The 12,294-nt window shown below is 42.8% G+C and overlaps 1 protein-coding gene across 1 annotated transcript in view; it reads right to left on the bottom strand.

Annotated features, from left to right (window-relative positions):
* Nucleotides 1–12,294, bottom strand: part of LOC144797845 (solute carrier family 12 member 2-like) — a 157,528-nt gene that overhangs the window by 120,404 nt on the left and 24,830 nt on the right. Inside the window, 2 exon segments of the mRNA XM_078668653.1 lie at nt 2,181–2,256; nt 4,739–4,855. Of these exon segments, the coding sequence (XP_078524779.1) occupies nt 2,181–2,256; nt 4,739–4,855 (193 nt within the window).

The following is a 12,294-nucleotide window of genomic DNA, read 5'->3' as shown; positions in this document are numbered from 1 at the left end:
ACTCACAAAGCAGAGAGCTGTTTGGGACTAGAGAAAGAGGTAGTATGTTGAGAGGAAACCTTGTGCGACTGGAGGAGTAACGGGTGTGACTCCTACATTATCTTGAATCGGTGGACATGCTAAGCTTCTCTGAGACGTATAAAAGCTTGCCACTGGCCACCACAACTGCCCAAGAGGGTCCATAATCTGACTTTGAGTGGCTGTCTGCAGTGAACTTAAAATGCCTGACAACATATGTGGAGAAATCACAAGGAACATAGACAGCTGCATCTTCCTGAAAGAGAACCAGGAAGACCAGTGGGGTTGGAACTTTAGGTTGTGTTTCTGACTGGAGGTAGGGGCATGTCCTCTCATTTAAAGTCATGGTCTGGTTTTCGTGGAGCAGTCCCTCAAAGCTTGTACACTTTTGGAACCAGAAAAGTTATGGAACATTTGAAAAAGTTGATACTTAGAACAACTTATAATCTCAGGTGGACTGAAACTTAACTGATAAGTACACATTGGTAATACAAGATCTACATGGATTGGACGAAGCTTACCCCAAATGATAAGGGACATCCTCCTCGGATTTGTTAATAGTTGCAAGTTATAAATCTTGCACAAAACATTTACATGACAAATGAGATATGGCAGGGATGTTCCAAGAGATGTTTGCAGTTCAAACATATGTTTGCCACCTCTTCCTATAAAATGAATAATGTAATGCCGCATTCTATTCAATAGAGGCTGTGCTACAGATGGTTTGAAGTTGAGGAGAATCTCAATTATTAGACATAGATCCGTATGAAAAATATAGGCCGTCTTATCAATGGGAGCCTTTCATTTCCTGTAGTGAAGAAGGAAGTCATTCCAGACCGACTGTACAAACCTCAGTTACCATAACATAACATGACATAAAATAACATAACATAACATCGCATGCCATGACATCACTACATATCACATCACAGAATACATTCTTAATTGGAAACAATATGATGATCTTCTTACATGAGGCCATGTGTAGCATGAGCTGTGGGAACCAATGTGTGAATAAGGTAAGTGCAAGGTGTACGAAGTCTTGCTTGGAAGCTCATTTCTGGCACAGCTAAATATTGAGGTTTCTCTAAATCAAGGCTCCCTGGTCTTGATGACACTCTGTGCCTCTATTCCACCCTCACACAGTTCCTGTTTACCACCTTTGGAGTTTGCTGAGAGTATGGTGGATGGAAGAATGGTAAGAATTTGGTGGATGGACGTCAAAATCAACAGTGGGTGTCCACCAAACCTTTTGTTCTATGAAGGGAACCACCATGCTAGTGGGTCCCATCAAGGTAGGGACTTGACCTCTGGGTCAAGGTCATCTCAAAATTTGGACATACTGCAGTCCTTCAGTTTGGGGGGATGTAATGGCCATCAAAACAAAAATCAGGCCCAATAATTTTAAAAGCTGTTAATGGAACAACAACTAAGAGCAAGGATTGACAAAGGCAATGGGTGTGTATTTAATATCTCAATGCACGTAAACACATAAAATCACAGACTCTGCTCACACCTTTTTCATCAACAAATGCTATTTATTATTTCAATGCCTACCCCATTGGCCTTACCATTGCAGGGAAATGGTTTAGAAAAGAAGTAATTCTAGTATAGAATACATTTTAGAAATAAAGAATTCAATTTGGCAAACAGCATGATGATTGACTGTACTTTTCAGATCTAACAAAGTCCCTTGTGTATTCCACTAGAATTTGGAATGATACATGGAATAGCCTATAGCATGAAGTTAGAGAATAAGAGTACTCTGGGTGGAGCCAAAGTCAATGCTATGTGTATTTTAAAGGATTGTTTTGCATACAGCTGTGCTGTTAAGTTGGAATTAAAAATAGGGAATAAGGAACCAAAAACTAATTAACACTAGATTATTCTCCAAGATTAATTACAAAGTGATTAATGGTCCTACGAATGAGAAAAAACACCATAGCTAAATTCTTCTGTACATTTTATAGTTCCTTAAATAATCTAAAAAGGGAGCAGGGGAGCATATTACAATCATGAACTTCAATAGTCTGAGTAAACAAGCATAAACATTGTCATGTCAGCACCTAATACCAGAAGGAGCAATGGTGTAATGATGTATTGTAATAGGATTTTGCTAGAAACAGAAGGGATAACACACCTAGTCCGAGACTTAGACTCACCAATGCCTGCTTGGCCAACAATCCAAGACAACCTCATGAATAGCATCACTCCCCAAATGTTAAGAAGGCATCTCACCTGGTGAAAGATTAGAGTCAAATTGTTAATCGCCTCAAAAGCACTCAGTCAAATAAAAGTTATTTCTTTTTAAATAGGAGTGGCTCTTGGTCACAAACCACACAGTGTAATCCTTCTACCAAACTTTAAACCATCTACAAGACTGTTAAATTAGTTGCTAACAACTGATCAAACACGCTGCATGTTCGGCTGCTCTACAGCTGACAACAAAATACTTTTAGGCTGTCTTGCCAGAAAGGCCGTGCACAACTGCTTAAATCTCTATCCCGGGGAATGTAACAACAATTGGTTCTATAGGGAAGTGCTATATATATTTTTTTTTCATTTAGTAAACTTTATTCTATTTGATGAACAAATCATAAAAGCATATAAATAACAAGTAATTCATAAAATATCTCACAAGGATACATTTCACTAAAACAGGCTGTGAGAGAGTTACCACATACACGATTCAACCACTTAGACTAGGTATTGCGGGGAATGACAAAAATACCTCAAGTGCTATATTTCTTCATAAAGAACCTTATTTATCTCCTGATCGACTAGGAATTGCCAATTGAATGGTACAACAAATGCATAGAAAATAAAACTGACACAAAAATGTATGAAAGCACTGTATATTATCAATCATATATCGTGGACCAACTCAGATAATGACATATCTAGAAGACACACAGGACTGTATTATAACATACAATAACAAAATAAAATATTGGACAAAGTGTATCAAACATGAAAAACATTGAATATGCAGGACAATAAACAATTGAACATAAAATACATAAATGACTCCGTTGGGCGTCTGTTGAAAACACATATGTATGTTCAGGCATATATTCTCATTTCTTGGTAGTGAAGTATGCGAGACATTGATACAAAACACCTATTGCTATTATCGATGTTTTGACCCATTTAAGTTGTGTGTTAATACCAAACATCACCAAGGGTCTTCATCAGGGCTAACAGAAAACAGCCTGGTCTAGGTGTGTGGCAGCCTAATCCTAGGCACTCTGATCCAACTGTGAGTATTGATCAGACTAATCCAAAGTAAAACTGTCCCATAGTATTGAGAAAGGGAATCTCATGTAATTGATAAGTACACCTCTGTAAGTAAGGTATGGTGTTGCATCCAATATGGGGGCTGAGGCAATGGATAACCCCTAGATGGTTCAGCTAAATGGCCGATACCACTGAGATCCAATGTGGATTCTCCCTGAAGTTGCCGAGAAGGAGTGAATCGTACTTCGCCAGCAAGAGACCAAATGAAATGAATAACATTCATCTATGGGGATAATCCTTGGCTCGGCCCCCATATTGGATGCAACTTCATATCATATTACAGAGGGGTATTTATCAATTGGTGGCATGCTTTTGAAATAGTGGTGCTGGCACTAGTATAATTCCTGTGGCAAATAACCTTAAACAGTTGGTTCCCAAATTCTTCAAACTTTACATAGAAGTATCACCACTCATTCTTTAGAATATTAATGTTTAACTCTCCAACTGAGGTAGTATTCTCTAAGTCTTATGATGTATGTCCATGATTTATTCCATCTTCACCAACTGCGATTGGTCTACAACAATTAATAAATTTACAGAACATTTATAAAACTGAGAGCCATCTGGTGTTAAATCTAAAGTATATTAACATATTTAAAATTGGGACACAGAAAACGAGCTATAGAAAGTGAATACATGTTTGCAATATTGGGGAAGTTAATTCTTATGGCTATCTTAGTGTATTCTGCAGCTATACTTTAAGATAAGTCAAGAACTTAATGCTATTTTGAACAGAGCACATATGATTCTGAAATTTAAAGTTGTTTTATAAACACTTTGGAGGACCTTCTGCCCAAATATTCGGCACACTGCACTTGAAAAATTAAAACAGTTAAAACTAATGTAATTTTAATACCAAATGTTTTGTGAATCTTGAGGTACAACTGGGGAACAGGATTTGCGCAAACAAGTAAAATACAACCAGTTGAAATCATTTCTAATTGCTAACACTACCTTAACAAAAGGATATCTGAAGTGTTACATTGTTGTAGTCATTAAATATTATCTTTAAGGTTTTTTTCTGTAGGCACAGAGAGACTAAGTGAGTTGCCCTCAACACAAGATGTTCAGCCTACACCGAGACTCGAACCTTGTTCTTCAGTTCCAAACTAGGCAACTCTGGCCATTGCACCTCATCTTTCCCCATTTAACTTTAAGGTTTTGATCCTTGTTAAATGTACTGCACACCAATGCTTTCAGATGATTCTTGTACTAGGCAAATGCATAAACAAATAAACAAGCACAAGAAAACATATATATGTGTGTCTCTGATTGCATACATGAGTGTATATAATTGTAGAGACTTTTAAAAATATAAGATTAAACAATACTCTAAATTACAAAATACCTAGATTTTTGGTTTTACTATTTTTAAAGTGACATTAGTGGATGTATGAGTACAAGAAACAATAATTTGGCTTACCAGCACTCCCTTTATCCAGCCAAACTTCACAGCCCCACCACTGTCCATCATCTGAGTGACAAGTTCATCTTCCGCCAGGCTTCCGCCTTCACCACTTGGCAATCCATCATAGGGCTCCTAGAAGGCAGAAAAATAGGTAATGAATAAGAATAATTCATCACATTAACTAGAACACGACTACAGATTGAAAAGAATCTCCCAGAAAGTTACACTTGCATTTTGATAACAAGGTTAAACCAATGTTATCCATGAGTGACCCTATATAATTGATTGATAATCGTAGTGTTTTTAATTTAACAAAACAGTGTTTTACCAATGACATATCAGGAAGTATTCCTGCAAATGAAGCAAGAGCTAATGAATTAACATCTATTGGTCCAGATCTTTTATTTTGGCCCCAGAACTCGGTCGAACATCTGCTCTTCGGTGTACTGGTTGGCCGATGTTCATCTGTCCGTACGGGTTTGGAGATCCTCTAGATCAGGGGTACTCATAGTACAGCCAGTGGGCCGCCAGCGGCCCACTGGCTGTCCTTCCTTGGCGGCCCATGGACCTTGCAGACATCATACCCGTGATTTTAAAAAAATGTTTTAAAGAGTGTCTGCAAGCACTGCCGTTGCAGCAGCGCGACTCTGAGATACTCTGCTGCTCTGTGGGGGCCGAGCGATTCCATTAATAGTCAGAGTGGAGATGCAGGGGTGCTAAGAAGAGGTGAAATACAACAAAGCCTCATTAACATGCAAATGGTCTTTTAAAGTCCTGTGAAGTGCTCGGGTGTGGCTGTGTGTGTGTGTGCCGAGAAGCTATCTCAGCCCGGGCTGACACACACGCGGGGTGAGGTGACAGAGGGTGAGAGAGGGAGGTAGAGGGAGGGAGACAGAGGGAGAGGGAGGGAGGGAAAGGGAGGGAGACAGAGGGAGAGGGAGGGAGGGAGGGAAAGGGAGGGAGAGCGAGACAGAGAGAGGGAGACAGAGAAAGGGAGAGGGAGATAGAGTAAGGGAGACAGAGGGTGACAGACAGAGGGAGACAGACAGAGGGAGGGAGACAGACAGAGGGAGGAGGGAGACAGACAGAGGGAGGGAGACAGACAGAGGGAGGAGGGAGACAGAGGGAGGGAGAGGGTGACAGACAGAGGGAGGGAGGCAGACAGATGGAGACAGAGGGAGGGAGACAGACAGATAGAGACAGAGGGAGGGAGACAGAGGGAGAGGGAGGGAGACAGACAGAGGGAGGAGGGAGACAGAGAGAGGGAGGGGGAGGGAGGGAGAGGGAGAAAGACAAAGGGAGGAGGCATACAGAGAGAGGGAGACAGACGGAGGGAGACAGAGAGAGGGAGACAGAGTAAGGGAGAGAGAGGGAGACAGGGAGAGACAGGGAGAGAGAGGGAGTGAGATAGTCAGAGTGAGTGAGACAGAGGGAGACAGGGAGAGAGGGAGGGAGAGAGGGTGAGAGAGGAGAGAGATAGAGAGAGGGAGGGAGACTGAGAGATAGAGAGAGGGAGAGAGAGAGAGGGGAAGGGAGACTGAGAGATAGAGAGAGAGAGAGAGAGAGAGAGAGAGAGATGTGTGTATGCCAAGTCTGGTGGCTCAGTGGACGAAGGCGTCCACTGCAGGGACCTGTGTTCAACCTCATGGTCACCGTTTTGTTTGCTCAAGCCCCGCCCCCGCCAGTGCGGCCCGCAGACACAAACCACACTGTAAATGTGGCCCCCGAGAGAAAGTTTGTGAGTACCCATGCTCTAGATCCTTAAAAAGATACTCATGAACAGGTTTGGACAGTGCTTGTGCTCTCTCTAGAATCTAAAAGGAATTCTCAGAACTGTAAAAAGGAGTGGGAGATCCTTTCCCTTCAATGAAAGTTTGACCACACTTTGCTTGCAAATCTGCAAAAAACAATTACTAGGGATTGGTTCCTACTCCCAAATGTCAGGTGTCAAGCTTAGGATCTGTGTAAGCTGACAGACAATGCATGGAGTTGCCATCTTGCCGCCACAGGATGATGTGGCAAGAAGTTTTCAAATACTTCAGAGTAGCCTTTTCCTGTTTGAGGGAGACTCACTATTCCTGCCAAACTGCCCGGCCACTTATTCATCAATTAACTCTGTCCTCAACAATGCAGGTCAGCATTCCAATACACACAAGGCCTGTTTTCTTGTTTTGTTAAGCGATGCCATGATGTGAATGTTGCACTGATGGGTAAGCGTCTTACGGACCAGATCGCTTGTAGAAACCATTACACCACTGTAAAGGCAGTCAACAGTACCAGGTACTCATAGCTGGCGTTCATGGGATGCTTTTACAGAAGCTGCCTGCAGTCAGCAGCAGGCACACATTCTGATGCTCTTTAAATCATTCTTTGGGCACCTACCATACTCTTAGGAGAGAAGAAAAAACAACAAGCATTGGCAAAGCTAACTGGCTTGCCATTTATTACCAGCCTTTTTGTTTTGCATTGCTTGATTTCTAAATCTTTTTAGATGGCTGCCATTTTTAAACTGTTTTGTGCTAATGATTTAAAATTAGAATCCAAAACTTTTGGAGAGGTGACTGAACCAGAGCTCACAGTCCAGGTCAGGAGTGAAGTCCTGCAGTAACTGAGCTCATGCCTGCCTCTTCACCATGCTCTAACGGGGTCACAGAGACATGCGCAGTGGAGCCCCTGAACATATTGTGCAGAGGGCCTCATCATTTTGTGTTGCGCGACTGCTCTCCTTATAAGCGCAGTTGTGTAGAGTAACAAGGAGATCATGGGTCCTGGTGCAAGCAATGAAAATGGCCCCTTTGAGAGCTGTTGGGGTAGTAACATTCAGCAATTATCAGAGTTCAGTGGGCCTTTTGTGACCCTAAGCCCTGGTGCCACTAAACCAGCTGCACCAAGCGTAGCTGCTTCCCTGGCGCAGTCTTATTCGAATTCATTCGCTCAGTCTCCCTCTCTTTCAGTGACTCTATCTTGCTCCATCGTTCTCACTTTTATTGGCTCAGATTCTCCCTGTTTTTGAAGTCTCTCATTTGCACTCCATCAATGGTTCACGTTTCAAAAAGAAATGGCTCTCGCTTCCTTTGTTATGGCTCTCTTCCTCTAGTTGTTATTCTCTCTCACTCCACCTCATTCAACTTTCTCCCTCTTTCTTCATCTCTCTCTCTCACTTCTTCTGCACTGGAGTGGTCCCATTAGAGCTTTTTGTATCTCTCTCTTTCTCACACTGAATGAGATGGTCCAGACATTCCAGCATCTCACAGATATCAAAGTGCCTTAAGCCAGAGGGGTCTCTTGAAAACTGGGTCTCCGAGCTCTAAGGAATCTGCAGGAACCTCTGGGGCATATTTACAAGCCCATAGCGCCAACGGAGCATCATTCTTTTATGCTCCGGTGGCGCTGTATTCTAGTCCATATTTAAAAGGCCGTGCTGGGCCCCTTCGCATGGCTTAACACAGCCTTGCAAATATGGCCCTCTGCAACGCAGTTTTCAGCGGGAAAGGGGCATGTAATGGGTGTTGCTGTGAATCTGAGAAATTTAATACAAAATGTTTCTAAAAAAAAGAAAAATGGGTGATGATGTGGGCGTTCCCAGTACACCCATGGCTTTTTGGCACTGCTCCAGATTCACAGGGATCTGTAACTCTGAGGCAGCACCAAAAACGAATGCCTTTCTAAAGGAGGTGTTAATATGGGACAACAAGGAGAAATAATTTTATTTCTCCTTATTTTGTTGCTCTATGAGTGCTGCAAAATGCCATCAATGATTGTTTTGGGCAGCGAGGTATCCCTTCCTGCACCAGCACAATAAACTTGCAAAGCAGGGTGCAAGGGTGCTTGCGTTGGCGCTACGCAGCTTTTTTAGCACAGGGGTGAGCACAGGGTTGTGCCATAGTCTTGTTAATATGGCGCATCCCTGCATTATGAAAATGACGCATCTCGGCGCAGCAAAATCGCGTGTGGCACTGTGTTGCGCCATTTTCATGTAAATATGCCCCAATGTTCCGCCCTCTGTCTCTCATCCTACTGTACTCTCCATCTACCCTGGCTAGTTAGCCCGCAGTCTCACAGACCCTTCCTTGCAGAAAAGAAAAACTATAACATTGCCATAAGGTCCATTTAGACCAGAGATCACTGAGACAGGAAATAGTAAAACCTGCTGCTGGATAATTCAATTTGTAGTGTGTGCAATAGAAATAGTTGCTATTGTTGTCATACTTATTGATTCAGTGCACCTTGTAAAATCAATAGCCTTTTAGATGATGTATTTCCAGAAACAGAGTATGAATTAATGTCTTAAGCCAGGAGCACTGCAGAGTATTAGAGCCGGGAGCTGTGCAAGCACGGGAACAGTGGGCAATAAGATTCTCAAAGAGTCCTTACGGCAACAATGTGAAGAAACAAAGCAACCAACCCACCGATCCCATTATTTCAAATTCCTAATTTCATCCTTTCATTCTATAGCCAGATTCCTGAAAGGTCTCTAAATTCGTAGAACAGCACTGGAATAGCTCTAATGTATATATTTCTTAAACGTATAATATGAAAACAATTCTATATCGCCCTCCAAGCAGTAAAGGGCTCAATCCACTGATGTGGTCACCCAACGTCTTCTTACCCGTGACCTAAATTCCCTCACAGCCAGCACTAAACACACCTCACCAAGATACTTGTTAGGTTAGGTTATACTTTCTACATTCTAAAGGGATGCAATTGCCCGAAATCCATTGGGTCTATGAGGCGAACATTTTAGAATTGAATACATTTTTATTGACATTTGAGAATAATTATCATCTGTCCATGATATGACAGTATAAGTCATAGACATTTCCTCTGTGGACAATAAACAATCTTGTTAGACATGTCAGCCTTAGAGTGGTCTTCCCCCCAAACTTTTCCCCTACTTACATCCAATTTTTGCTGGATTTAGGTTTTGTTGGTCTTAGGAGTCTGTGCACTTTACTACTGCTAACCAGTGCTAAAGTGCTTGCTCATTTCCCTAAACATGGCTTGATTGGCATACATCAATTTGGCAAATGTAATTGACATATAAGTCTCCTCTAGAGTGGTATATCATATACCCAGGGCTTGTAAATTAAATGTTACCAGTGGACCTGCAGCACCTATTGTGCCGCCCATTTAAGTAGCCCTCTAAATCATGTCCAAGGCCTGCCATTTCAGCCTGAATGCAATGTTCCACTGTCATGTCGACTTGGCATTTAAACCCACTAGCGAAACTTTAAACTAGCCTTTTAGTACATATAAGTCACTTCTAAGGTTGCCCTCTGTAGCCCATAGGGCAGGGTGATGTGTAATTAAAAGGTTGGACATGTACTTTTAGGGTTTACATGTCCTGGTAGTGAATAACTCCTAAATGTGTTTTTCACTACTGTGAGGCATACACTCCCATAACACAACCTTGGGGATTCCTTATTACATATAATAAGCTGTAATTCCTAATTGGGAGCATGTAGATATACCATGCTTGGTACCTATGAAATTGTAAAGATAATCCCTCTTTAATTTCCTCCATCTTGTGAGTTGCAGCCTACATGTGGCCCAGATTGCAGTGAGCAGAGTCCAGGAAGTGGTAAGGAGACAGACTAGTGCTGTCTCTTCCCAAGACAAAAAGCTGTTTAAAAACGATTTTCACTTTCTGTGCTTACTGTCTATGCCTGTGGTTGTTACAGTTTAAAATTTGTAGTTTTAGCCTGCCTGTAATTGCATATTTTATCACCTGTGTTGTGTTTTAAATGTGTGGTTTTCCCTGCCCATGATTGCCTTCATTTAGTGTGTTGAATTGTGGGATTTGCAGTCCAACCTCTGTAGTTTGCCCCTCTAATTCCTTGGTGACAAATCAGTTTTCCCTCCAAATTTCTCCTTTGCTCTGTGCTTAGGCCTGTGTGCTCAAACAGTGCACCCCCAGCCTCCATTTTGTGTTCACAAGCCAGTGAGGCCAGCCCCCCTGCCTCCCCCCTCCCCCCCTCCCAGCAACAGGGATTTTCTACATCAGAGGGTGCTTCTGTGAGCTGTTGAAACTGTATTTACTGGGGCCTGTGCACTTCGTTTTTTGGCCAGCAGGGGGAGTAAAGCTTTATTCAATCAGTATTGTTAGATTTCGAGTTAGTGAAGCCTTTACCTGCTGAAGTCCAAATTTGTGGATTGAGCCTGTCTGTCTCCTAGGAGATTCTGAACAGGAGCAAGCAGCTCCCCAAACCCCGCCCCCAGGCCAGCAGACCATTGGCTATTCAGCTACCAGGCAAGTCTGAGCCCTCCCCTCACACCAGCCCAGGCCCCTAAGGCCTTGCTTGGTGCACCCCCAAATCATTCTCCTCCATCTTGTGAGTTGCAGCCTACATGTGGCCCAGATTGCAGTGAGCAGAGTCCAGGAAGTGGTAAGGAGACAGACTAGTGCTGTCTCTTCCCAAGACAAAAAGCTGTTTAAAAAACGATTTTCACTTTCTGTGCTTACTGTCTATGCCTGTGGTTGTTACAGTTTAAAATTTGTAGTTTTAGCCTGCCTGTAATTGCATATTTTATCACCTGTGTTGTGTTTTAAATGTGTGGTTTTCCCTGCCCATGATTGCCTTCATTTAGTGTGTTGAATTGTGGGATTTGCAGTCCAACCTCTGTAGTTTGCCCCTCTAATTCCTTGGTGACAAATCAGTTTTCCCTCCAAATTTCTCCTTTGCTCTGTGCTTAGGCCTGTGTGCTCAAACAGTGCACCCCCAGCCTCCATTTTGTGTTCACAAGCCAGTGAGGCCAGCCCCCCTGCCTCCCCCCTCCCCCCCTCCCAGCAACAGGGATTTTCTACATCAGAGGGTGCTTCTGTGAGCTGTTGAAACTGTATTTACTGGGGCCTGTGCACTTCGTTTTTTGGCCAGCAGGGGGAGTAAAGCTTTATTCAATCAGTATTGTTAGATTTCGAGTTAGTGAAGCCTTTACCTGCTGAAGTCCAAATTTGTGGATTGAGCCTGTCTGTCTCCTAGGAGATTCTGAACAGGAGCAAACAGCTTCCAACTCCCTGGCCAGCAAACCTTGTCTGAGGTTGCTGGGACCTTATATGGTGTGCTAGTGGTTGGCACATGTGTACACTGATTGGTGGTTGTACCAGGTATTTCTATTGGGTTAGGGTTAATGTCCTCATTGGTTGGGTATTTGAGGGTTCTGATTGGTTTCTCGGTCTGTGATTCTATCATTGCAGGGTTGGGACTAGGGCTAGGGTTAGAGCTTTAATTGGAAGTAGTGATTAGGGTTTCTGGTGTGATTGGTTGTTGGACCAGTTGTGGGACTAAGAGTAGGGTTAGGCTTTCTATTGGAAGTAGGGACTAGGGCTACCTGTACCAGTGGCTGCTTTGACTTGGGTTGGGACTACTGATGGGGCTAGGGCCTTTATTGGACGTAGAGATCAGGGTTTTTTAAATGAATGGATACTTGGACTAGGGTTAAGATTGGCTGCAAGGTCCTGGTCTCCTATTGGTTCTAGATGCTAGGGCTAGTGTTGTGATTGGATAGTGTTAGGGCTAGGGTTCCCATTGGCTGAAGGGGTCACCTGATTACTAGGGCTACAAAAAATGCCA

Source organism: Lissotriton helveticus, chromosome 12 (assembly GCF_964261635.1).
Source record: "Lissotriton helveticus chromosome 12, aLisHel1.1, whole genome shotgun sequence".
Lineage (NCBI taxonomy): Eukaryota > Metazoa > Chordata > Amphibia > Caudata > Salamandridae > Lissotriton > Lissotriton helveticus.
This window is presented reverse-complemented; position numbering and strand designations above follow the sequence as displayed.